Source organism: Rattus norvegicus, chromosome 8 (assembly GCF_036323735.1).
Source record: "Rattus norvegicus strain BN/NHsdMcwi chromosome 8, GRCr8, whole genome shotgun sequence".
Taxonomy (NCBI): domain Eukaryota; kingdom Metazoa; phylum Chordata; class Mammalia; order Rodentia; family Muridae; genus Rattus; species Rattus norvegicus.
In genome coordinates, this window is record NC_086026.1 from 66,861,504 (window position 1) to 66,888,183 (window position 26,680).

Genomic DNA, 26,680 nt, shown 5'->3' on the forward strand with positions numbered 1-26,680 from the left:
ACGCCCCCACAGAGGGCGCTACGCCTGCGCCAGAACGGCTGCCTTGCTCCCGGAAGTGGAGGGTTTACACTGAGTGCCGCTGGGTCTGAGTGACCGAAGGCAGTAGCGTTCGCGGAGATCGCCCGCTGGCCCTCGATCACCATGTCGGCCTTCGACACTAACCCCTTCGCGGACCCAGTGGATGTAAACCCCTTCCAGGTAGAACCCCCAACTCTCAGATTTCTCGAGGGCCAGGGGCTGGGGCCTGGGCCTCTTTCGCCAGAGCCGGGAGACGTGGCGTAGGAGGGACGGATCACCTGTCCAATAGGAGAGCGGTATCTAAAGGCTGGCCTATCATAGTTTGTATGGAGGCGGGACTTTGCAACAGGTGGAACTGTGGCAAGGGGGCGGGGCACTGCAAAGAAGTGGGCTCTTAGAGCACTCTGGGTTGTAGGCCATCGGACCACCAGCTTCTGCTGGAGTAAAAGACCAGGCACGCTTTTATCCTGGGGAGGTGTCTTAGAGTCAGAAAGGGAAGCAAAATGTAGCTGTGACATTTCTACAGTCTTGGGGAATCTATCTGCATTGAGTCATCTTAGGAGAAAGGCTCACTGAAACATAATGAGGAAGTAGAAGTCTAGTGGGGTGGAGAATTGTGGAGATAACCCAACACCCTAGCATCAACAGCAGAGCAAAGCAAGCATCTAAAGTACAGGAGAGTGTCTAGTGTTTATCAAGAAAAGAAGGCTGAGAGAGGTAGGAAGAGAGCCCAAGCCAGAAAATGGCCTTGGTAAAAATTATACTTGTTGGCTAAGGGCTTTGTTTGGAGTGAGTTTGGGCCACACAGACTTTCAGAGGAAGGAGGTGAAGGAGCTTGGAGCACAAGGTACACGGGTCTGACAAATCTGCATGAGTCGTTACTGGCTTGACCTTTGGAACTTTGAAGAATTCAACAGTCTTCGGACTTAAGCCAAAACCTTCAGGTGGAGAACACAGGGATGTCCTGTTGTCTCTGCTGAAGAGCTGGAACTCCGGCTAGTGCCAAGGCGCTTTGTACTTCTCCTTTCATGTCTGCTGGAAACCAGTTTGAAGGACAAGTGCTTGTGATGACTGGGGATTTATGAGCCCAGCTGTTCCTCTTATTAGTATTGTCACCAAGCACACGAACTCGTTCTGCTGGTACTTTATTTTGGTCATCTCCAACTTCGGAGTTTCCTGCAGGTGTTGGGGAAGTCCTCTGAGTTTTTCCAATGCGGGTCCTTCCAAGGGTGGGAGCAAAGCAGAGGCGCTTTGAACCAGATGGCTATACACTCAGGGAGTAGTGTATAACCGTTTAGTGTTTGGAAGTTTCCCAGTGGTTGAACCACAGCTTTGCACATTGTAGGCAAATCCTCTACCACTGTGCAGAGGTAACACTGAGCTGCATACCCGGTCCTTGGTTTATTTATAACAGGTCCTCTTCACATAACACGGACTGGCCCTGAACTCCCTCTCTGTCATTCGATGGTCTTGAACTTGGGGTCTTTCCTCTACCTCCAAGTGCAGCTCTAACTAGCTTGAGCTACCACACCCAGCCAGGCTGAGAGTGGAAATTTTATGCTTCTTTTCCAAGGTGACCTAGCTGATAGGAACCCTCAGGCAGATTTTGATAGTTCATTCCTTGTTACACTGGGGAATTCAGAATATATTCTTGTAGCTTAATGCTTCTTGACAGAGCCTTTGCAGGGACCTTGTCTCTTATGTAAGGCAAACATTTGCCTCTTATCAGTTGAGTGAGGAGAAGACTATTTGCGTTTTTCATGTTACTGTCTTCTGCTAACTCTTTTGATTTAATGCTGGATTGTTCTATAATACGAGGGGTTCGCTTATGTTTAGCAAGAATCCAGTAGTCTCTGGGAGTGCGTGGTACACAGAGGTGTTCCTTTGTCCAGTTTTATTCTGTCAGAAAAATAAATGGTTTGCTGCTCTCAGGGTCAGCCAGCTGTCCAACTTCGTAGCAGATCTTCTCCAGGGTTAGCAGTGGGGAGGATTTTCCCTGCCCTGTATGAGGGGTAGCTCCTTGAAAGTCTTAACGTACATCTCTGGCCTCGGAAATGATTGGGCAAAGTGTGAGAGTAACTTTAGAAGTAACAAAGTAATTTCTGCTTTGCATTCAAGTAAGGCAGTTTGTCCAGGCAGTCTCAGGATATGGCAGCACAGGAAGCAACTTTTGGCTTGCAAACCGGCAACATCTGGAGGGGGAATCCTGTGTGGGAAGAAGAGGGCTGGGCTGACAGTGATACACTCCTCCTCATGCTGGAGTGACTATTCATCCTTGGCAGGAAGCTACGTGAGGAGAAGCAGCCATGCATCTGATGCCTGGAGCTCCTCTGGTCAAAGTTGCCCTCCTTTCCCTTAGGATAGTGTGAGCTGCTTCCCCCTTGCCAGGGCTGGGGCATTGGGAGGGTGTAGTCCCAATGACTAGGTGTGAGTCCAGCTTCATTTACTCAGGGTGTTGGCTCAGAGCTCGGGAGAGAGGAGGTGGGGAGGTGACAGACTCAAATTGTCACACCTAGTCAGTCGGGAAAACAGCTTTTTTTCCCTTTTCCTTTTCTGTCATATCGTATAATGGCGGGATGCAAAATATACTTACTATTTGGAGTCTGTGGCTGACAGGGACTGTGAATGTTCTTAGAAATCTATCCTAGCATCTTCGGTTCAGCCTTACGAAAGGCAAGACTCCAGTGAGACTGGGACACGCTAGAGCCAACAGAAGCATGCCAGAATTAGCCTCACACAGGAATTTAGGCCTGGGCATCATTGCTGGGATGATGCTGTTTTAAAGATTCTCAAGTCTCATACATTGTGTTAAACTGTCCTGGGGTTATTTTAGGTCAGCTAAGGAAAGGCTGTGGTATTGGCACACTTGACATCTTTTCCTTTTTCTCGTCTTTCTTTTTTTTGTTTTGAGACACAGTCTCACTGGCCTGCCTGGGTCATGAGGTAGTCCTCTTGCCTCTGGCTCCTGAGTGTTGGGATACCCTGCCATCGTCGTAGCCTTTCCTCCTTGAAATGAGAGTGCTGGGAGTGGTCAGCATCCTCTGAGCTTTTGAACTTTTAAGAATGTTTTATGTTTATTTACCTAACATGTTCGTGCTGTGTGGCCTGATAGAGGTCAGAGGACAGCTTGCAGGAGTCAGTCCTTTGCTTCCAATATGAGTCTCAGGAATCGAACTCAGACAGTTAGGCGTAGTGAGTCATCTTGTCCTGAGAGCCATCTCATCATCCCTTAGTATGAAGGGGTGGACTAGGACAGATTTCATTTTTTGTTTTGTTTTGTTGTTGCTGAAGATTGAACCCAGTGTCTTGAGCGTGCTACACAAGTACTCTACCTTGGGGCAGTCCCTTATAGATGTGTGTGTGTGTGTGTGTGTGTGTGCGTGTGTGTGTGTGTGTATCGCTGTGTGTGTAGCCCAGGCTAGCCTGGAACTCACATAGATCTACCTGCTTCTCTCTCCCAAGTGCTGGGATTAGAGGTATTTGACACCACACTTAACCCCTTTTGTTTTGAGATGGGTCTCTCTGTGTAACCCTGGCTGTCCTGATTCACTGTGTAGACCAGGCAGGCCTTAAACTCTGAGATCTGCCTGCCTCTGCTTCCCCAGTGCTGGGACTAAAGGTGGGCACTACCATTCCTGGCCTCAATATATGGTTTTTAAGGCATTACATTTAGGCAGTATATATATATATATTTTTTTCTTTTTTTCGGAGCTGGGGACCGAACCCAGGGCCTTGCGCTTGCTAGGCAAGCACTCTACCACTGAGCTAAATCCCCAACCCTAGGCAGTACATTTTGAACTTTCTACGGTACTCTGTTCTATGGTCAAGTGGGTTTGAGAAATTTTCCCCTACCACATTTTTCAAGAAGATTGACAGGGCTTGCCAGTTTGGGTAAAGGCCCGAGACACTCTACAATGAAGACATTTGACCAAGCATTTTTCAAAGTTGCTCAACCAAGGAACCTGTTTCTGCTGACACTCAAAAAAGCGAGTGAAACTCTCATTCGTCTTTGAAGTTGATTTCCTTACCCAAGTTATTTTTTCTGTGTGTGTTCATGTGTATGCAGGTGTGTAGAGGTCAGAGAACTTTTTTTTTTTAAACTGCCACTCCTCAGGCCCCCTTCACTTTTTTTTTTTTTTTTTTTTTTTTTTTTTTTGAGATTGTCTCTTACTGGTCTAGAACTTTTGGGTGCCGGTAAGCTCAGGAATCTACCTGTCTTGGGACTGCCCAGTGCTGGGATTACAAATATGTCTGGCTTAAGTGTAATTATATAATGTGTGTATGTATACATGTATGTCACATACATGCTGGTGGCCAGTGGAAGAGGGGGCAGGAGAAGGAGGCATTAGATCCCCTGGAGCTAGAGTTACATACAGGTAGTTGTGAGCCATCTGATGTGGGTGCTAGAAACTGGAAGGGTAGCATGTACTCTTAACCACTCTGGCTCCTACTTCTGGCTTTTTGTTTTGTTTTAAAATGTGAGTCCTAGTCAGGCATGTGGTAACGTGCCTTTAATCCTAGAATTATAGATGCAAAGGCAAGCAGTCTCTGTGAGTTTGGAACCAGCCTGAGCTACATAGTAAGTGTCAGAGCAGCCAGGGATAGTAAGTAAGATCCTCTCTCAAAAAGTTTTAAAAAAGGGAGTTCTGGTGTCCAGCTCAGGTTCTCACACCTGCAATGACAGCCATTTCTTGATAACTGTCTCCCAGCCCTTTATCCAGGTTTGTTATGATACCCTTGTTCCCCCTGCCCCAACCCGCCCCCAGTGCAGTCGATGGACCCCTGCCCTGTGAATAGGTACAGTTGAGGTTATTAGAAAGTGTCCTTCTAAGAAAGAGCTCTGAGTGGAAGGTGAAGTCCCCAGAGAGTGGCAGAGGCTTACCAAACTCCTAGGAGGAAGCAGGAAGCTTCAAGCCAAGCCTTAGCGCTTTCACAACCCCCATGTGCACACTCTGGTTCCTCTGTTAATTGTGGCACATCTGCTCCTCACCCTCTGGACGTCTGGGTCCCTTGGTTGGAATGATTCCAGGCTGTCTGCTCACAGATGTTTCTCAGGAGTCTTGTCAAGTGATGCAGAGGTGAAAAACTAAAGAGAGGTGGCACTGTACTGTCCTTTTCGTTTTTTCTCCTAGCAGCCCACTAAAAATCAGACCACCCAAGTAAATGCCAGGGCTGCTTTCCTCCGAGCATTCTGCCAGATTACAGCAGAGCAGGCTGGGTCTCATGAGGGGGTGTGGAAGGGGTGCTGGCGCTGAACAGAGGAAGTCTTTCAGAACCTGGACTTGCCAAGTCTCACAGTCTTGCTTTCACACGTTGCTTCCTTGCAGTTTAAAGATAATCTCAGTGCCGTGGCTGATTCCCCGGGATGCAGAACATTTCTCTCCTGTGGGAGAAGATGACAGTGGCAGCAAGGTGCAAACAGTAACCTGAGGTTCCCTCCATAGACACTAAGACCTGTGCCACTTCCCAGAAAGGGTTGCGTCCAGCATGACTGAGAGTTGGGAATTCTCAGAACCACAAATAGACCCTTCGAGTTAGAGCACCATGTATCCCCAGGCTTCGCTCTAATTTGCTATGTAACCGAGTCTGTCCTTGAACTCCTAATTTTTCTGCCTCCATTTCCAGTTAAGGATCTGGTAGAACTTATTGTAGGACAGGAGCACTGTCTTAAGAAATTTGAACGTGGGGGTTGGGGATTTAGCTCAGCGGTAGAGCACTTGCCTAGCAAGCGCAAGGCCCTGGGTTCGGTCCCCAGCTCCGAAAAAAAAGAAAAAAGAAAAAAAGAAATTTGAACGTGGATCTGGAGCCATGGCTCAGTGGTGTACGAGCACTGGCTGTTCTTCCAGACAACCTTGGTTTGATTCCTTGCACCCACAGTCTGTGACTCAAAACTGTAACTCCAGTTCCAGGGAATCCAGCACCCTGTTCTGGCCTCCAAAGGGATCAGGCATGCGCATGGTGCACAGATACAGAGGCAAAATACCTGTGCATGTAAAATCTTCAAAAAATGTAAGGGGAAAAAAGAAAATTGAAAACGGCAAGAGCCTCGCCACTTAATGCCAGCTTCCCAGATGGAGGTGGGCCTGCCTTTATGCCTAGCACCTGGAGCCAGGCAGGAGTTAGCACTTGGCTAGATGTCTAGATGAACTTGGACTCTACACTTCTGTTAAATTTTCTTTGGAGTCACTATGCATAGGATTAGCCATTGTTCAGAGGATGCTAATATTTAACCAGGATACTCACTTAGGGAAGAGTCCTATGCACAGTGCAAGGTGAGCTTTGGGCCATTGGGCACCTCCTAGATTGGTTCACACCTTTCTTCGTGCCAGAAGCCCTGCTTTGCACCTGCTGGTCCGGAGAGAAGGTGAATGAGCGTGTGTGGTCTGAGGTTGGCAGAGCTGAACGCTAATACCTGTTGATAAGGACAGCCGAGGGCAGAGAGGTTGTGAGGGATCTCAGAAGCAGCAGAGCCCTGTGCCAGAAAGGGGCTGGGGCAGAAGGCAGAAAGACTGGCAGGTGAGGGATTTGGGATGAACAGCAAGAACCAAAAGTCACTTCTTTAAGAATTCACCTGTATTCCATCTGTCGCCCAGAGGCCTCTTCAGTCTTAGATCCTGTACTCGGTCTCTGATGACTAGAGTTTAGAGATCTCTGGAGCTTGAGAGAAAAATAACAGGGCAAGCAAGCTGTAAACTTTGGCAGCCACCAGCAAGAGGGACAAGGAGACGAGGAAGACAGCCGCGCCTTTTCAGTTAAGCTGACTTGCTCATCAGTGGAGGTCAGCAAGCAGCTGTGTGGTAAACGAGAGTTCGAGAAAGCCCAAAGTGGGCTTCACCTCCATCTGTGCAGCTGTCTGGAGTTGGCATTAAGCTGTGAGATGACATGCTTAGGTTTTGGCCAGTATTTGAAAGAGAGATAGAAAAGAAGAAAAAGAATATTAGGATTTTTTTACTAGGGCTCAGAAAAGTGGGCAGATTAACAGCTTCATGGCCAAGGCTCCATAGCAACCGTTGTTTGTTTGTTTTGAGGCAGGATCTCACTATGTAGCCCTGGCTGTCCTGGAACTCACTGTGTGGACCAGGCTATCCTAGAACTTACAGAAATTCACCTGCCTGCCCCCCAAGTGCTAGTGCATGTGCCACCATGCCTGGCTTTTTTTGTTTATTTATTTTTTTCCATAAGACAGTGTCTCACTTAGACCAGGTTAGCCTGGAACTCAACTTGGAGCTAAAGATACACTTGAGCTCCTGATCCTTCTGTCTCCGCCTCTTGAGTACTGAGATTGTGGGCAACACAACCACACCCGGTATCTCTCAACCACACCCGCACCTGTCCTCTCTGAGCCTGTGGAGTCATCTGCTGTTGGGGTGACACACACCTTCAGGATGTCTCTGCCTGGTACCTTGACTTACCTCAGGCTGTTTCTATTTCCTGTCTCTTCCACTTAGGCCTCCACTTCAGTGGCCTCAGAATAGCATCCTCACCCAGTCCTCAGCTCACTCTAGGCTCTGGCAAATGTCTCCAGCAGCTCGAATCCACACCTTCCTAGACATGCCAGCCAGATACACTACACCTCCCATGGGGTCCAGAATCTACAGAGATCCTCTTCCTTTCCACGCAGCCTGAAAAACCAGTCTCCTGGCTGCCTTTCCATTTTTAACCAATTTCGAGTTGCCGAGCCTGTGACATCTACCCCAGGTCTCTAGAGTCCCTAACTCCTCCACGCCAAGCTGCTGTCTTTTAATTTATCCCTGTTACTCAGGTCAGCAGTCATGACCAGACACGCCGTTCCTGCACATGCATGTTCTTCATGAGAACCAGAATGGTCACGGTGTGCCCTGCTCAAACTCCTGTGGCTTTTTCCTCCTGCCACTGAGGTCAAGTCCCAACTGCTCCAGTCTGGCCCTGCACTCAGGCTGGTTCCTGGTGCTTCTGTCTCATCTCTTTACACCCTCACCGCTAAGTCTCCTTGACCTTCTTCTAGCTGGGTGTGGTGGCATAAGCTTATAATTCAGCATATGATTGGTAGAGGCAAGAGAGTCGGGGATCAGGGTCATCCAAGAGAGAGAGAGAGAGAGAGAGAGAGAGAGAGAGAGAAAGAGAGAGAGAGAGAGAGAGAGAGGAAAAAGAGAAGACACCATGACCAAGGCAACTCTTAGGACGTTTAATTGGGGCTGGCTTACAGGTTCAGAGGTTCAGTCCATTATCATCAAGGCAGGAAGCATGGCAGCATGCAGGCAGACGTGGCACTGGAGGAGCTGAGAGTTCTCCATCTTATTCCGAAGGCAAACAGAAGACTGACTCCCAGGCATCTAGGAGGAGGGTTTCAAAGCCCACCCTCACAGTGACACACCTCCTCCAACAAGGCTACACCTCCAAATAGTGCCACTCCCTGGGCCAGCCATATTCAAACCACCACAAATGTAAAACTGGAAACTAAGCCGGACAGACGGACGGATGTGGTGGTGCACATTTGTTTATCTCAGCAGTCAAGAGGCAGAGGCAGTCAAATCCTGTGATTTGGAGGCAAGCAGGGCTACACAATGAGGCCCTGTCTCTAAAAAAGAAAACTAAGCAAAATACCCAAGTGCACCCTTCTCATTTGCTGAACACAAGCATGTCCTTTTTAGGGGTTAGGTGGTCTGATGCCAGTTAAGGAACGCCTGTCTTGAGGCTCCAAGCTCCTGTGTGATACTGTGCCTTTACTATGACCTGGGCTCAGTGTTGATCGGGTTTGATGCTCTGCACTGTTCTCAGGGGCAAGAACAAGGCTGCTTCTTGGTCCCTACTCAGCATTTTGTGGATTTGTTTGTGTAAGGAATGGATAGGAGGAAATAGGAGAAAGGGATTGGTACAAACTGAAGCTAGACCGTGTCCACAGGAGGGCTTCTAGGGCCCAAAAGGCCTGAAGCTGGGAACAGACCAAGAAGTTCCTGTCACCTCTAGAGCACTCAGCATCACTGCCTGTCGCAGGGAGGAGATCCAGAGTATGCTTTGCCCTCAGATAGGTTCTCTCTCTCTCTCTCTTTTTTTTTTTTTTTTCTTTTCCTTTTTTTCGGAGCTGGGGAAGGAACCCAGGGCCTTGTGTTTGCTAGGCAAGCGCTCTACCACTGAGCTAAATCCCCAGCCCCTCTCAGATAGGTTCTCAAGTGTCTGCTTCCCCATCCCCCTTTGAGATGGGGGCTCACTATGTGATCTTAGCTGGCCTAGAACTTACTGTGTGGCTGCTGGGATTACAGGTATATGCCATCCTGCTCAGTTTATGCCATGCCAACAATCAAACCAAGGGTTCCGTGCTTGCTAAACAAGCATTTTACCAAAATGAGCTACACCCCTAATTTTTTTCCTCAACACATCCTTCCTCTAACCCTTGTGTTTTTAGGTAAAAGTGACATCATACGAAATTTGGAAGATGGAAAAGCTCACCCGTTCCTCCCATGGTCTTGCTTCATTCTTTTGATGAGTTTTTCTGCCATCCTTTTTCATGTGATTACTTTTGACAAAACTAACTTGGCACTTGTAGAATCAGACCCTTTTTTTATGACTGCAGGAATTTTTGTTTTGTTTTGTTGTTTTGTTTTGAGACAGAGCGTAGCTTTGTAGCCTAAGCTGGCTTTAGAGTCACTACGTATATAGTCTGGGGTAGTTTATAGGGTTCTGCCAGCCTTGTGGGTGCTGGGACTACAGGTGTGTATTACCATGCCAGATCCAAGGTGACTAATGTGCTTGTTTGTAGCCTGGACTCAGTCTCACACTAGGAGTTCAGGTATAACATGAGAAAGCAGGGAAGGCTCAGGCCCAATCAGGAATTGTGAAACATAGGACAAGAGATTTCCCTCCAAACTAGTAAAAGGTGCCCTTGCAGGCCCCTGGCCAGCCATGCTTTCTCCCAGGGCTCTCACACCTACCTACATAGAAATGTTTCTCCTACCTGCTGTTGGCTTTTGCTGCCCTGGTCCTTTGCTTACCTTCCTGCCTTCTGGGAACCCCACTACTCTAGTTTTATTTCTCTTGTTGTGATAAAATAAGCCAACAAAGAGCAACCTAGGGGAGAATGGGGTTTATTCCAGCTTATAAATCCACATTATAGCCCAACATTATGGAGAAGTTAACACAGGAACTTAAAACCGCTAGGTATCACATCTGCAGATAAAAGCAAAGAGAAACTAATTGTGCTTGCTTGTTTGCATGTACTCGGCTTGATTTCTCTACTCTTATACAGTTCAGGATCCCTCTGCCTACCTAAGGGATGGTGCTGCCCACAGTGGCTTCCCATATCAATTAACTTAAGATAACCTTCCCACAGACAAACCCACCAACCAACTCAAGTAGATAATATCTAATTGAGACTCTCTTCCCAGATGATTATAAGGTTGAAACAAATGTACAGTTAAAGCTAACCATCCCACCCACCTCTCTCCCAGCCCCCTGAGGTATCTATCTCCCTTCCCTCCTGTCCTGTCACTCACACTGTACCCCACCCTGGCACACCGTTGGCATTTTTCTCAACTACTAGTCCACCAGACCATGAACTCTTAGGAGGGAAAGAGCTGTGTCCTACTTCTCTAAACATGTCCTTCCCCCTGTAACTGTTCACGAAATGAAAGGACCAACTTTGGGAGCTTTTCCTCCCCCTCTTACACATTCAGTAGACGGTGTTGTTGCTCCAGTCTGAGCAGCAGAAGAGGTTTTAGATTACTTCCTTGTAGGTGAAACATAGACCTCACCGTCCTTCTGAATAACTTCTTGACCCACTTCAGAGCCAACTGGTGCTCTGTGAAGAGGGGAAGTCGATACTGTTACCATTTTTGTGACGTGGACAGAAAGCTCATGGTCCTCACTGGGCTCATCAGTGTGATCCGTCCGTGAAAGACTGCGTGTGTCTTACAGGCTCCAGCTCTTCTATGTTTAGTAAGGAAGCCCTTGCTCGTGCCTTTTGGGAATAGGAGTCATTCACTTCTTCAGCCACAGAGTGATGGCTCACCTTCTATTTGTCCCACAGCCTTGCAGTCTTGGGCTTACTGTCCTGTCCCTAGAGTCAGACCTGCTCTTGAGATTTTCTTCTTTTTGTTATGTGCAACTGTGTTTGCCTGTGTGTATGCCTATGTAGTGTGTGTGTGTGTGTGTGTGTGTGTGTGTGTGTGTGTGTGTGTGTGTGTCTTGAGGATGTCAGAGGGCATCGAATGTCCTGGAACTGGAGTTACAGATGGCTCTGAATCACCGTGTGGGTCCTCAGGAAGAGCATCAAGTACACCATCTCTCCAGTCCCTGCTCCAGAGATCTTGAATAGTTACCATTCCTACACCGAGCTTAGACTTCCCCATCTATGTCAGGGGTACTGGTCTCTAACATGGCCATGGTAAAGGTTAAATGAGGAAATTTGTGGTCACCTTTCTTGGCAGAGCCATAAAACACAAGCTGACCAGAGTCTATTTTACAGAGTGGAATATTCCCTCCCTCCCCCCCTCCGTCCTTTCTTCCTTCATTCCTTTTCTTACTTTTATGTGTGTACCTGCATGTGTGGAGGTTGAAGGACTTCATTCTCTCCTTCCACTATGTAGGTTTCAAGGATCAAGCTGAGACTTGGTGACAAGCTCCTCAGCCACTGAGCCATCTCGTCAGCCCATTGGTACATCACAGACACAGAGGAGAGCTCAGTCACCACTGAAAATGCATGGTTGCATATACCTGTCTCTGGAGAGGCCAAGCAGGAGGTTTGAGTTCACAACCAGACTGGAAAACAATACTGAGTTCTAGAATAACCTGAGCTACACAGAAGGGCTCTTGTCTAGGGGTGGGGATGAGTAGATAGTGGATTCTTGTGATATGGAGTTTCTCAAAAATAAATAAATAAAAAGAAAAAAATTAAAGCAAGTTCAGAAAGGCTGATAGAACCTGCTGGTGATAAGACACACTGGTTAAGTTTGGGTGATTAGAATTGACAGTAATGTCAATATGTGCTGAACCTGACACATAGTAGGTACTCAAAAACTGTCACCTTCCCTTGGTCCTCCCTCCCTCACTGTCCTCACCTAGTCCCAGCCTCTCTTAAGGCTGCCTACAGCTTCTAGGTAGAGTCCAGGTTTCCTTGCAGGAAGGACCCACACGTCACAGTGTTTACCTCATCTGGTCCCAGACAAGGCGCCTCTGAGTTCTTAGGCCGCTGTTGCTCTGCATGCCTCCTGTCATGGGGAGTGCATTAGGACAAAGAACACAAGTGTGGCATTTACACTCAAGCCTTTCCTGTGAGGATGCTCGCTCTGTTTTAGGCCCCTCACCAAACCCCAACGAGCCTGAAGGGTGGGCCAGGCCCAGATGCCCCAACTGCAGAGCACACACAAGTAGGAACAGGCCACTTAGGATGAGCCTGGCCAGGGCTCTGCAGACATAGAAAAGAAGGGGAGCAGAGATGTATTTATTTCATATATGTGAGTACACTGTTGCTGTCTTCAGACACACCAGAAGAGGGCATCAGATCCCATTACAGATGGTTGTGAGCCACCATGTGGGTCCTGGGAATTAAACTTAGGATCTCTGGAAGAGTAGTCAGTGCTCTTAACTGCCGAGCCATCTCTCTAGCTGTCACCTGATTGTTATTGTCATAGAAATGGCATCTTGCCTTGAGCTTTTTTTTTTTTTTTTTTTTTTTTTGTTCTTTTTTTCGGAGCTGGGGACCGAACCCAGGGCCTTGCGCTTCCTAGGCAAGCGCTCTACCACTGAGCTAAATCCCCAACCCCTTGCCTTGAGCTTTAAGCTGCGTGTTAGCATGTACACCTTGGCCAGGTGTCAGCTCCTGAAACTGCTACTTGAGCTGTCTCTTGGGTCCCATGCCCTGTGGTGACAGACTAGTAGCCAGTTCCTTGGCTGGTGGGTCTGATTTCAGTGACTTGGGCTTGCTTCCACTGGCAGGTATCTGCTGCCTTTGAAAGCGGGCAGGTCCTGAGCCAGAGCCCCTCAGAGGTCAGCTGGTTCTGAGAGAAGTCTGTTAAGATCAATCCCCATGTCTTTGGGTGAACCCCCCAGAACCTCACTTTGTTAATTTCTCTGAAGTGCAGGAACCACCAAAGCAGAGGTGGATGTCCAGCAGTCAGGACACAGTCTGGTGGAGGAGGCTGGAAGGAGGTGCAGCATCCTTAAGAGGAGGCTGTCTAAAGTCCCAGTGAATTGCAGTTGGTGCTCCACTCTGGGTGTGGCCCTAGAGGCAGTCAGGCACAGTCTTCCCAGTGGGAAGATAGAACTGCTGTATAGGAAAGCCAGAGAACACATGGGGAACTGATACTTAGCTCTGCTAAGTTTCAGAATAGGAAGCAAGCTCCCACCTTCCAGTCTCAGATAAGTTACTTCATCATGACTAGTGTCTTTCCTACACCTGTGAACTGGGCAGTCTTTCCAATTTGAGGCTGACCTGAGTATATGAAACTGTCAGGAAAAACAAAACAAAAAATGCCCGTCTGGGAATGGACTGTAGAGACTCCAGTCAGGGGCAGTCTGGTCTCTCACAGCTGTTTCCCCAGAGTTCCTGCATGGCTCTATAGTATGACCTGAACCATGATCGGGAAGCGGGGAGGTTGCCTGCTATAGGACAGGCAGGATGAACTGCCCTTGCCACCAAAAAGGCTACTTAAGCAAAGAGGAGGGCGGGAGCAGAGGGAAGGAAACACAAGACAAGCGGGTATTATGCTGATGACATCTGTTTCTTTTTTTTTTTTTTTTTTTTGAGACAAGACCTTATTATCTCATTTCATAGCCCAGCCTGGCCATGAATTCATATGTAAGCCGAGGCTAGCCTAGAACTCTTAGATCCTAATCCTTCTGCCTCAGCCTTCAGACTGCTGAGACTACACACAGAAGCTGCCACACTATGAGGGATTTTGTTTCATTCTCTCCCTCCCTCCTCTCTCAGGGTTTCTCTATGTAGTCCTCTGTCCTGGAACTCGCTTTGTAGACCAGGCTACCCTGGAACTCAGAGATTCACCTGCCTCTGCCTCCCAAGTACAGGGATTAAAGGTGTGCACCACTATGCTAGGTTTAGAATTTCTTACTTAATTTTTTTTTTAAGAAAGAAAGGAGGGGGACTGGAGAGATGGCTCAGTGGTTAAGAGCACTGACTGCTCTTCCAGAGGTCCTGAGTTCAATTCCCAGCGACTACATGCTGGCTCACAACCATATGTAATGGGATCTGATGCCCTCTTCTGGTGTGTCCAAAGACAGTGGCAGTGTACTCATATACATAAACTAAGTAACTAATTTTTTTAAAAAAGGAAAGGGAACATTTTTCTGGCTTTTCGAAAAATCTGAGACCTTCTCCCTCCTAGCAAGTGTGCCTGACTCAATCGTCTGTGTTGGCAGCCAGTAGCATGTTTCCATTCCAGAACCTTTAACTGTCCTCTAAAAAGCAAGAGGAATAAAATTCTTTCTGTAGACTAAGAAATAAAATGAGTTTGGGTGCTGAGATCAGTGGTTGAACCTTACAAATACAAGAACAATAAACAGAACAATAAAAAATAAATAGTACAGAAAAGTCTCTACCCCACCCATTTTACCCCTTCCACCCAAGTGGGGAAAAAAACCTACCAGGGTTAAACTCTGTGGCCCCCCTCTGAATCTGGCACTGAGCAAGCCTGTGTTGTTTCCAGAGAAGGTGAAGGGATTCGGATGAAGAGACTTTGTTGCAGGGCAGACCAGAACCTGGGATACCTGGGACACTCAATTGCTTGCTGGTCCCTGATCAGGACGGTTTTCTCTTGTCAGTATCTAATTCCTTCTTTTCTCCTTCCCAGGATCCTTCTGTGACCCAGCTGACCAGTGCTCCTCAGAGTGGCCTGGCTGAGTTCAATCCCTTCTCAGAGGTTAGTGACTATGTCCTTTCTGAGTCATGAAGTCTTCTGGGAGATGGTGACATGTTTATTAGTGGGAGGTGCCAGGGTGTCTGGAACAAGGAACACAGTGGGGAAAGAAAGAACAGCTCTGGTGAGTTATTGTCCTCAGAGGGTCAGTCCTAAAGTAGACTTAGGGTAAGGTAAGAATGGAGACGTCTCCAAAGTGGCTGAAGTTCTGTGGGTTCTGAGACGTGGGCCTCTCTCTTTCAGGGTGGTACAGGGCAATGCTGGGGAGCCTGGTACCTTGCGAGGCCAGTGGTGTGGGTTAGAGGTCATGATGCAGAGGAGAATCCAGATCAGGTCCTCACCGTGGGTTTGCCACAAGTGGAAGCCACTCATTTCCTCCCTTTGCCCCACTCAGACAAATGCAGCGACAACAGTTCCTGTCACACAACTTCCTGGGCCCTCCCAGCCAGCAGTTCTCCAGCCCTCAGTGGAGCCAGCACAGCCATCGCCCCAGGTACTGGTCAGGAGTCCTTTGGCCTCTCCTGTGCAAGTGGAAATCACCCAAGTCCATAGTTGAACCCTTTGGGTTGGGGGCAGGGAAAGGGCCTTAATCCCCAAGGCTTCTTGTAAATTTCTTTGAGGCCACACCATAGCCCCACTCTTCCCATCAAACACCCCCCACCCCACACCCCCGCCCAGAAGTAAACTCTGCTCACCAGGCTGGGACCCCTGGTGTCTTCAGAGAACACCTGTCCTGTCGCATCACTCCAGGTCCTTCTTAGGACTCAGAATCTGTCTATTTTTTTGTCTGTGGTGCTGCAAATGAAGTCAAGGACCTTACAAATGCTCTGTCACCAAGCTACATCTTTTTAAACCTCATTTATTCCCACCTCCTATCCTATTTGCTAGTCCCTTCACTGAGTCTGGTGAACCTTGTCTGCTTGTGCCTAATGCTGACCTCTGTCACCCTCCCCACCCCAGGCTTCTCACTGCCTTGGTGAGCATGGCCCACAGTGGAGTTGTGTATTGCAGCTCCTGCTTAGACAGGCCAGCAAGTTTCTGCCTGCCCGATTCCTGGCAGCGGGTGAGCCCTCAGAGAGGCAGATGCTACTAGGAGGAGATAGTAGTCCCAGGGACAGCTACATGTGCAAGCTTCCGAAGGTAGGCCCAGTGTAGATGAGCAAGATGAGGGTGGGCTGGGCCCCTGGAGCCTGCCCAGGCTGGGTCCTAGAACCCTGTGAGGTGAGACACTCCTTATGTGTGGGGTAACTTTATGTTCAGCTGGGCTGATGGGATGCAGGGACCCTGCCTCTGTTCCACCAACAGCACAAGGAGACGAGGCTAGGACCAGTTCTAATCCCAGTGTCGGAAGTTCACCTCCCAGGGAGGCAAACTTCACTCTTTGGAGAACTGCTTTGCTGAAATGTGTGCCTGTGTATACACACGCCTAGCTGTCATCTTGTGAGATGACCACTCCTGCTCCCCCAGAGAGGACTGTAGTCTCATTCTTCAGGAGGAAGATGGGGCCAAACGGTGACAGCAGCAGTGGCAAAGGCCCTGAGCCCAGTTCTGCTCAGCCTCACCCCAGAGTCCCCCAACGGCCATTGGCAGGCTCTGTTCTTCTGCAGAGGTGATAAAGCTTGGCCTCTGCATGCTGCGAAGGGCTACACATCATAGACTATCCCCAGGGTTGGCCAGACATCATCCAGGTGGGCCTGGGAGGCAGCTCCCCGGGCAGAGTGGGAAGGGAGGCTACTTTGGTGTGGATTGCTGAGGCTCTGGTGCCTGTGGCCTGCCTCACATCCTCCCTCTTTGCTTCCTGCTTGCAGCCTAGCGTTGTTTCCACTTTGCATACACATTTCAGGCTCTTCCCTTAGCTTCAAGTCTCTGGGCTTCTGGCTTCAGCTTGAGCTCCTGTGCTTTTACTAAAGGACACTACACTTCAATGTAGCCTGGACTCCACTATGGGAGACTAGATGAACCATGGGAGATGGGGGAGGAAGTGGAGAGCCCTGGTAAGGACTAAGGGCTCAAAGGTGGTAGAAGGAGAGTGGGTAGTGGGTCACCTAGGCACTCCCATGGGATTCCTTAATGCCCAAGACACTTTACTGGGCAGGATTGCCTCAGACCACCTGCTAGCTCTTCCTGCCTGGGTGAGGTGCCTCTGCTGGCCTCCCTGGGCTCACATGGTCCCTTTCTCATTGCTGGCTGTTCCCTGCTTCTGTTCTCTCCAGGCTGTTGCGGCTGCAGCCCAGGCAGGCCTGCTTCGGCAGCAGGAAGAGTTAGACAGGAAAGCTGCTGAGCTGGAACGCAAGGAGCGAGAGTTGCAGAACACTGCGGCGAATTTGCATGGTAACAGACTGTCGGGGTCTAGCCTGCTCTACCTGGCACAAGGGGTACTCTTAATCACCTTCATGGGGGATCTTGCAATGCTTTTGATTTTAGAAGCATGTTGGTTTGGGGAGCTCAGCCTAGTGACAATATGTGTAACCCCAGCACACTGGGGCAGAGGCAGAAGGATTACTCCACATTCCAGGCCAGCCACAGCTATAATATAGTATGACTACATCTGGGGAAAAAAAGGAAGGAAGGAAGGTTGCTGATTCTGGGGTAGAAAAAAGTAAGGCAGAAGTTAAAAGATCAGCAGAGTGGGCCTGACAGATATGAGTTATTTCTGCATTCCTTTCCAGCTCTGAAATTCTTCACATGTTGTTGCTAAAACTCCTTCCCAGAAGGAGACATAAACAAGGTCCCAGTGACAAACTGAGGTACAATTCCACCAAAGTTGACTCTGTAGAACCAATGAATTTACTGTTCCTTACAGAGCATGGGTGAGAGGTTACCTACAGGAGGGTGGGTGCTCCTCTCCTGACAGACAGGCTGTCCCTGGAAAGTCTTATCCAGCAGGGACTTCCCTATAGTGGCATACATGGAGCCTTCTTCCCTATATAGTCTGGCCTCTCCCCACGGCCATGTACAATTAAGGCAGAAGTGCATAGAACTTATGGTAGGGAGTGGCTTAGATGAGAGTCTCCTGCTCCACCCCACAAGTCAGCTGGGACAATACTTTTGCAAGAGGGTGCAGTTAAACTTCCCAAGATGGCGGTTGCTTGACTTTTACATGCTTATGATGACAACTTTGGTTGTCCTGCTTATGAGCTAGTCATTAAAAAAAATACTTCTTTAAGCCAGTGTGCTAGCTCACACCTTTAATCCCAGCACTCAAGAGGCAGAAGCAGGTAGATCTCCGTGAGTTCAAGGCCAGCCTGGTCTACATTCAAGGATAGCCAGGGATACCTCACAGTCTTAAAAGGAACAAACACATCATTTGGGACAGTTAGTCCCTCTATTACCTAGGATAGTTGGGCTTCATTATCTTGGAGCAAACTTGTGGGTATCTCTCTGGGTTCCTCTTGATCTCATTTTGTGTTCCTTGAAGCCCCCTGAAACTTCTGAACTCTACTTGTAGGGGCCACCTCCACAAGCTCTGTTTTGCCTATAAACTGGGTGGGTGGTGCTTTCATCTGTGCTGCTGCTGAGGCCAACCCCTTTTTTACACAGTAAGAGAAAACAACTGGCCGCCACTCCCCTCATGGTGCCCTGTGAAACCCTGCTTCTATCAGGACTTCTCCACGGAGATCCCTGCCGACTACCAGCGGATATGCAAGATGCTTTACTATCTGTGGATGTGTGAGTTCCCGAGTGCACTGAGATCCCCTGGTTTGCTTCCGGGCTCTGCTCACTAGGGTCAAGACCTCTCACAGACTCCATCCTTCCCAGGGTTTGGCTAGCATGGGGAGGTTCTTTATGGCCAATCTAGGAACCTGCTCAAAAGGGCCAGCTCGACTGTTTTGAAAAGGAAGAGGGTCCAGCCAGAGACTTCTGTGTTCCTGTAGAGCTCACTGTCCTGAAAGGCTCAGCCTAGCTCCCCCCAGGCCTCTCGGTTCCTATTGGTGAGAGAAGACTGCAGCTCCATTGTGGGCCATTGAAAGTTATTTCATTTCCCAGGGATCAGCTCTAGGTCTGTACCTTACCATGCCTATTCCTGAAACCTCCTCACACCTGTCTCCTTGTCACCTCCTAAGAAAGCTCGGTCCTTAGTGTGAGGCCCCAGAGAACCAGGATCTGGAAGCTAACCCTCCCTTGGGATAGACTGAAGTCCCTATTCTTTTTGCAGCCTCTTTCACAACGTGGCCTTTCTTAGGGAGTAGCTTACTCTGTGGGCAGCCAATCCTCAAGCCATTTTTCTTTCCTTGCCCCTTCCTAGTGCATTCAGTGACTCTGTTTCTAAACCTGCTTGCATGCCTGGCCTGGTTCACAAGTGACGCAGCTAATGGAACAGCCTTTGGCCTCTCCATCCTTTGGTTTCTGATTTTCACGCCCTGTGCCTTCCTTTGTTGGTACCGACCCATCTACAAGGCTTTCAGGTGAGTGGAGCTAGCACAGGGCTTGAGGGGCTGGTTGTCTTCCCAGGAATAGCTGATAGACCCACGTTCTGGCCCCGTCACAGTCCTAACTCAGAATAGAGGGGGAGGGGACTACCTTCCTCTTCTCATTCAGTCAGAGCAGACAAATTAAGATCTGTTTCCCTTAGCCAGGCCTGTGGGTGAAGTTTGCTAGAGGCCCGTCCATGGATGAACATGGGAATGAGAGAGGACGGGAGCCTTGCCTGCTGCTGCACTATTCCTGGCCAGGCTAGCTGGCAGGCAGGGATTCAGTTGCTGTGAAGAGGGAGTACCCTGCTGAGGCTGGAGGTATTGCCCTGTCAGGTACTTTCTGTGGCTCATCTTTATGACCTCAGGCATCTGTGTCAGTACGTAAGATTGCTCCCATGAGCATGAACAATGTACCTCTAAGACCCCCGGGAATTTGGAATTACACTTCATTCTTGATGCTTTTAGGGAAGAAAAGCTAGGAGTATCCAAGAAGGCAGATGCTGGACTCTGTATTGTGGTTCTCAAAGATGCATCCCTGCTCAAAGCCAGGGATGTAACTCAGTTGCTAGAGTGCTTGCCTAGCACACTCAATGCCTGGGTTCTATTAAAGCTCCACATAAAACTGAGTGTGGTACCACAGGACAGTCCTAGCACTTGGGAGATGCAAACAGGAGGGTCAGAAATTCAAGGTTGTACAGGGAATCAAGAGGCCAGCCTGGGCTGCATGAGACCCTTGTATGTAACTAAGAAAACAGCACAGTGGTAGTGAAGAGTCTTAACCAGTTTGCTACTCCACAGATATCTTTTCTCCCACCCAAGTTTACAGTGTGTGTGTGTGTGTGTGTGTGTGTGTAGAGGTCAGAAGAAGGTGTCAGATCCCTTGAGACTGGAATTAGAGACAGTTGTAACATCTACTGTGTGGATGCGGGGAAGCCCACCCAAGACCTCTGGAAGAGCAGCTCATGCTTTAAACTGCTGAGCCATCAGCTTGTGTGCGGGGTGGGGGTGGGGGCACAGCACAGTGCACTTAAGTATGTCAAAGGGCAACTTTTGAGAGTTCCCTCCTTCCATCCTGTGGGTTCCAGGACTAAACATAGAGCATCGGGCTTGGTAGCACGTGTCTTTTCCCTACTGAGCTGTCTCATTGGCCCCAAGCCCTCTTACAATTTACTTCTTTCTCTCTCCACAGGTCTGACAACTCTTTCAGCTTCTTCGTGTTCTTTTTTGTATTTTTTTGTCAAATAGGAATCTACTTCATCCAGTTGATTGGCTTGCCTAACTTGGGGACCAGGTAAGACCTGAGCTGAGGCTCACCTTCCCTGCCATTCCTTGGCTCCTAGAGAGCCTGTTCGGACCATGGCAGAGAAAAGGTACACTGCCACCCTTGGGTTCTCTGTGTGATGAAACACTTCCTGCAACACACACATCCACTCAGCCCAGATAGGAAACCCAGGACAGACCAAAGCAGTAGTGCCATCAAAGTTCAGCTTGGTGAACCAGTGCTTTCTTTTGGGGTTACTTACAAGGATATGGGTGAGGGATAACTTATAGAGCAGAAATAACTCAAAGACTGCTGTGTCACCAAAGTCCACACCAGCATGGGTGACAGCTCACCAAGGTGGGTACTTGGAGCACACAGCACAGCCTGCAGGCAGCTCAGCAGGTTGGAGACTGTCCTTTCCAATGACGCTCTCCCAGGCAGCTGGTCTGGTGTCAGGAGTCTTCCTTGAAGGCCAGCTCGTCTGGGAGTGTTCTTTCAGCCTCCTTCATCGAGGCTTTTCTCTAAATCCCTTTCTCTAGCAGGAAGGGATTTAGTGAATCTGGTCAGTTTCAAGGACTTCCTGAAGCTATTTTGAATTGTTTACAGTAGGATAGAGTGTTTTAGTCTCCGTGGAAACTCTATGCAACACCTCTTTCCTGGTCATTTCTTCTTTTGGGGATCCTAGGGGTCAGACTGAGAACCTGTACATGCTAGGAAATACTCTGTCGCTGAGCCACAACCTGGTTTTCCATGATTTTACCGAAGTAGTTGTTTTTCTTGTTCTCTTCCTTCTACTGTGTGTAGATGAGAGTGTCTCACTCTGGCCTGGGACTTTCTATGTAGGCCAGAGTGACTTCTAATTTATAGTGATCCTCCTGCCTGCCTCCAGAGAACTGAGATCTCAGGCTTGAGCCACCTTGCCAGTTTGGGTTAGGTCTCTAGGGCGGTGTCTAGCTGTGTCTGTCTAGCAAGTTATTGCTTTTCTCTTGGAGTGTTCTCTGAGAGGCTGATGGATCCTTGGCCTTTGAAGGCCCTAAGTTATACCTTATTTCTCTCAAACTCACTATGTAGCCCAAAAATGACCTTGAACTTCTTGTCACCCTGCCTCTGAGCTGTACCTGTTGTTTTATGTAGGCTTGGAATGGAATCCAAGGCCTCATGCGTGATAGGCAAGTACTCGATCAATGGGCTACATGCTCAGCTCCCATCGTACTCTTTCTCTCAGGGCCTTGTGACTGCAGAAGTGTTGTCTTCCTCCCTGGAGAGGTGTCTTGCTATTCTGGAGCATGTAGCTAGTTTGAGTTTCCTGGCTACCCCTGTCCTCAGCTCAGAATTAATTTCCAAAAGAATGGCTGATGGCTGGTGTTTTCCTTTCTATGCCAGTGCACAGGGAACATTGCAAAAAGGTCGCACTGGCATGGGGCTTGAGAGCAGGGAGGCACTATTTTAGTCCCTTCCTTACAGCAAGTTAGCAAGTCCAGAGTATGAGGAGAGGACCTGCCATCCGCACTGGCACTCTGCGCACACTGCTGTCCGTCCTGCCACCCTCCTGCCTTATCCTGTGTTCTAATCCCGACCCTTTGAGTATATGGTCCAATTTCATCATTACCTTATGCTAGATGTTGTTAGGAAAGCTAGCTTGACCAAGTGTGGGTGGCCCATGTCTGTAATCCCAGCACTTGGGAGATGAGGCAAGAAGATTGGAAGTGTAGGGTCAGCCTGGGATATGTAGTAAGTTCTGGGCCAGCCTGGAGAACATAGTCTCAAAAAACAAATCAGCTGAGCAGGGTGAGGCATTCATTTAATCCCAGCACTCAGGAGGAAGAGGTAGGTAGATCTTTTAGTTTGAGGGTGGCCTGGTCTATATATAAAGATCTAGGCCAGCTAGGGTTACATAGTGAGACTGTGGCTCAAAACAAACAAATGGGGTGTGTGGGGCATGCTACAATTAATATTCGCACTCTGGACTGAGAGTCTGAGATGTGAGGTCTGGTCCTCACCCTGCCTTCGCTGCCTTGTACTCAGTGAGCTCTGCTGGCTCCTGCCTGTTCTTGCTCCCATACACCTTCTGTGGCTGTTTTCTTTCCTCTTTCTATGTGTATGTGTCTGCCATTGTGTGCATGCATGCTCATGTAGGGTCATGTGTGTACACTCTGTGGAAGCCAGAGGTGGTTCTTTATACACCATCCACCTTGTTTCTTGTTTTATTTTTAACTCTCTGTGTGTGTGTGTGTGTGTGTGTGTGAGAGAGAGAGAGAGAGAGAGAGAGAGAGAGAGAGAGGGAGAGGGAGAGGGAGAGGGAGAGGGAGAGGGAGAGGGAGGGAGAGAGAGAGGTGTGGGGGGGATCGGCCTCTCATTATCCTGGAGTGTGCTGAGAAGACTCACTAAAACCAGCAAACTTCAGAGATCTGCTTGTCTCTGCCTTCCCAGTGCAGGCTGGGATGAGAAGCATAGGCTTTTTAAAATGTGGCTCTGAATTCAAGTTCCCATGCTTATTTATGCTGAAGAACTGAGCTCTCGTACACTTTTTTTTTTTTTTTTTTAAAAACAAGGTTGCCCTTTAGCTGCTGATCTTCCTGCTTCTGCCCATGTGTGCATGCATGTTCATGTGTGGTCATGTGTGTACACTTCTGTGGAAGCCAGAGGTTGAGATTTGAGGTCTCAACCTCAAATTGCTAAGATCACAGGTATAAGCCACAGCACCCAGCTTTAAGACACAAAAGGTTTTAAAATTATATCTTTACTTAGTGTATTTGTACATGCAAACAGGGACCCCCATGTGAGAGCCAGCCCTCACCTTCCACCCTTTGGGTTCTGCAGATCGACTCCAGCCTGAGGCACAGTGGCGACTCCTTTATCTGTGGAGGCGGAGCGAACTTTCCTGCCACTACAGTGGTCTTTGCTGCTTGTGCTTTTGGTGTCACACTTCAGAGTCATGAAAGTTACTTCCTGTTTTCTCCCACCAGTTCATTTGTTTGTTTTTTGAGACAGAATCTGTCTATGGTCCTTGCTGTCCTGGTTATTATGTAGACCTGGCTGTCCTAGAACTTATATTCTCCTGCCTCTGCCTCTGAGCACTGGAACTAAAGGTGCATGCTACCATGCTTAGCCTTTCAAAGAGTTTTCTAGCTCTTACAGTGAAATCTTTGCCCAATTTTAAATTAATTTTCATATATGATTCAAGTAGGGATGTCCTGGTACCATTTGTAAAGAGACTATCAGTTCCCCTTTAGAGTGTTAACAATTTTTTTTTATTCTTTTTATCTATTGGGTTTGGGGGAACATGCACACCAAGACATGTATGTAAAGGTCCGAGGGTACGGTCTTTTCTTCCACCACGTGAGTCCTGAGTATCTACGCTCGGTTAAGTTCCTTTAACCACTGAATCATCTCACTGTTCCCTTGGTTTTAGGACCCCCAAAATAGATTGGGGGTCCTGGAGAGATGGCTTGGTAGTTAAGAGGACTGGCTGCTGTGCCAGTGGACCCAGGTTCAATTCCCAGTACACCATGCCAGCTCACAACTGTCTGTAGCTCCAGTTGCAGGGGATCTCACACCCTCACACAGACACAACAACAATTCACAGAAAAAACTGAAAAAGAATTTCTTTTAGATTTATTTATGTATATATATGAGTACATTGTCGCTGTCTTCAGACACACCAGAAGAGGGCATCAGATCCCATTACAGATGATTGTGAGCCACCATGTGGTTGCTGGGAATTGAACTCAGGACCTCTGGAAGAGCAGTCGATGCTCTTAACCTCTGAGCCATCTCTCCAATTCCTGAAAAATAATTTAAAAAATATGTACATCTGGACTCTGAAGCAAATGGCATTGCTCTTCCTGCTATTCCCACCATGCTTCGATTACTGTAACTTTGTTTTAAGTTTTGACATCAGGTAGCACAAGAATAATCCCTTTATAGCTAAGGACACTGAGGCTCTGGGGGTGACATAACCACTAAAGGCAGAGATTCTGATGGGGGAGGCTGAGGTTACAGGGTAGAGGCAACAGTCTGTCCAGTGCTCCTCTCCCCAGAGTCCTCTGTAAAAGCCAAGTCTTCCCTGTTCCCCCTTAGTCAGCAACAAACCCTGAGCCTTGGGCTGCTTCTGGCAAGGGAGTTGCCACATCTCCTTTCTGGACCTCACTGGGCCAGAAGATTTCCATGTGACCCCCACCTCTGAGACCTCAGGAGAGCTCATGTTGGACTAGTGTGGGCCTGTCAGCACTCACAGCCTGGTCTCTGAGGAATGTTATCAAAGCAGAAGGCTCCCTGTGCTGCTGGGAAATGTTCACGTGGTGGTCAGAACACAGCCATCTGGGAGAAGTGCTCCTCTTGGGGACTTCTGAGTTTCAATCTTACCTCACCTCTGGTTTCTCCTTTTATAGTGGTTGGCTCGCAGCCCTCTCTACAGTGAATAAGGGGCCCTTAGCTGTGACCATCATCATGATGGTAGTGGCTGGCTTCTTTACCCTCTGTGCTGGGCTCTCACTCTTCCTCCTGCAGCGGGTAAGTAGGGCAAAGCCAACATCGAACACAAGTAAAATGCCCATCTCTTCTGGGTACACATCTAAATATTCCTTGCTCCTGAAGCTCTTAGGGGCCCAACAGCTCGTCAAGGGCTCTGGGTGAGCAGCCAGGCAGGGTTGCAGTCCTCTCGGGTGCCACTATACCCTGATGGCTAGAATTGCTCTGTGCTCTTCTCACGCCAGCCTCCTTCCCTAGGTCCATGCCTTCTACCGCCGAACAGGAGCCAGCTTCCAGCAGGCTCAGGAAGAATTCTCCCAGGGCATCTTCAGCAGCAGAACCTTCCGCACTGCTGCCTCGTCTGCTGCCCGAGGAACCTTCCAGGGGAATTAGTCTTCCTGACTCTCCTTCCCTCAGCCCTGGCCTCTGTCACCTGCCTTCTGAGCTGCACTTTCCATGGGTGCCTTAGCAGTGGCTGTGCCCAGCACAGACCAGGCAGGGATTCGTCTTGTCCCTGCACTTTCCTCAGTAGTCAGCTTTCTCTTCTACAGGAGGGAAGGACAGGAAGGGACAAGGACTTTTTTTTTTAACACATGGGAAAAGAAAAAAATAACAAAGCTGTCTTTCCTTTTCTAACGGTGGTTTGGTAGGATTTTGTCTGGAAGCAATGGGCCTGCTTTTCCTGAAAACAAATGGACTCATGGGTATGGGATCATGGGCCAGCCTGGGCTCACTGTACCAGGGATTTCCCACAGGCACTTTGCATTCCTCCCTCTATAGGCTTCATCTGTACTGGGGCCTCCACAGTCTTGCCTTTCATGCTTGGGCTTCATGAGCCTCCCCAGGGCTACACTCTAGGTGAACTGTGTACTGGGTGGGTGCACAGAAGTTTCCCAGATTATCTTCGGGGGTCTTCAGGTGTTCACGATAGTCACGACCCTGTGCCTGCTTCGACTCATGGTGTGACCGCACCTTGTGTCCTCGGGGCCTTCCCTAGCCCCTCTTCAGACTTCTGAATGTATAGTGAGTGGGGTTGGTTGGGACTTGGGGATGGGGAGGGACTGAGGACAAGTCAATCAAGTCCTGCCCAGCCTCTAGCAGTCTTCTGAGAGGGTAGGTGTCTGCTGACCTGTTTGTTGTGGCTTCTCTCCTCCCAAGGGACTCTGCCCCTCCGCCTTACCCTGGCCCCTGCCCATCTTCAGCAATACTCACCTCTTACAACTCTTAGGGTGGTTTGGAGGAAATCAGTCCTGAACTATGTCCTGCAGGCAGGACTGCTGAGCCTTCTTTCTGAGGGTTCTTCCCACACCCTCAGTGGAGTCTAGGTTCCTATCCACTCATCTTGGGGTGCTCCACAGGTGTCACTGCAGTGGCACTTAGGAAGCCACTGTGAGAACCTGGACCCTGTGCTTTGTGAGTGTTGTAAGCACTCGCCAAGCTGGCCAGCCTCCTGCCTCTGGGAACTGGGGCCCTCCTGAGGCTACCCTCATGCTGTCAGCCCATTTAGCCCTAGAGCCACCAAATGGTAATGACAGCCACAAGGGTTTTGTAAACTCTCTGGTATTATTTTCCTCCATGTACAAATGTATATGTCTTGTCTCAATTTTTGTGCTTTAATAAAAAGATTTTCGGACAGCACTGGTCCTGATGTCTCTGGTGGACTTGGGAGG

At 48.8% G+C, this 26,680-nt stretch overlaps 1 protein-coding gene across 2 annotated transcripts; it reads left to right on the forward strand.

The window, feature by feature from the left end:
• On the forward strand, window positions 1-26,648 carry Scamp2 (secretory carrier membrane protein 2). 2 transcript variants are annotated; one of them, XM_017595894.3, is made up of 10 exons: window positions 1-198; window positions 14,799-14,867; window positions 15,259-15,357; window positions 15,876-16,004; window positions 17,078-17,195; window positions 18,405-18,533; window positions 19,111-19,270; window positions 20,469-20,570; window positions 24,932-25,052; window positions 25,269-26,648. In XM_017595894.3, exons 1-10 carry the CDS (start codon window positions 142-144, stop codon window positions 25,401-25,403), a joined length of 1,119 nt encoding a protein of 372 aa, XP_017451383.1. In that variant the 5' UTR covers window positions 1-141; the 3' UTR covers window positions 25,404-26,648. The 2 variants fall into 2 exon arrangements, with proteins under 2 accessions (XP_017451383.1, NP_076445.1); NM_023955.1 differs by lacking the exon at window positions 15,876-16,004 and having other exon boundaries at window positions 46-198.
• Window positions 26,649-26,680: the final 32 nt, after the last annotated feature.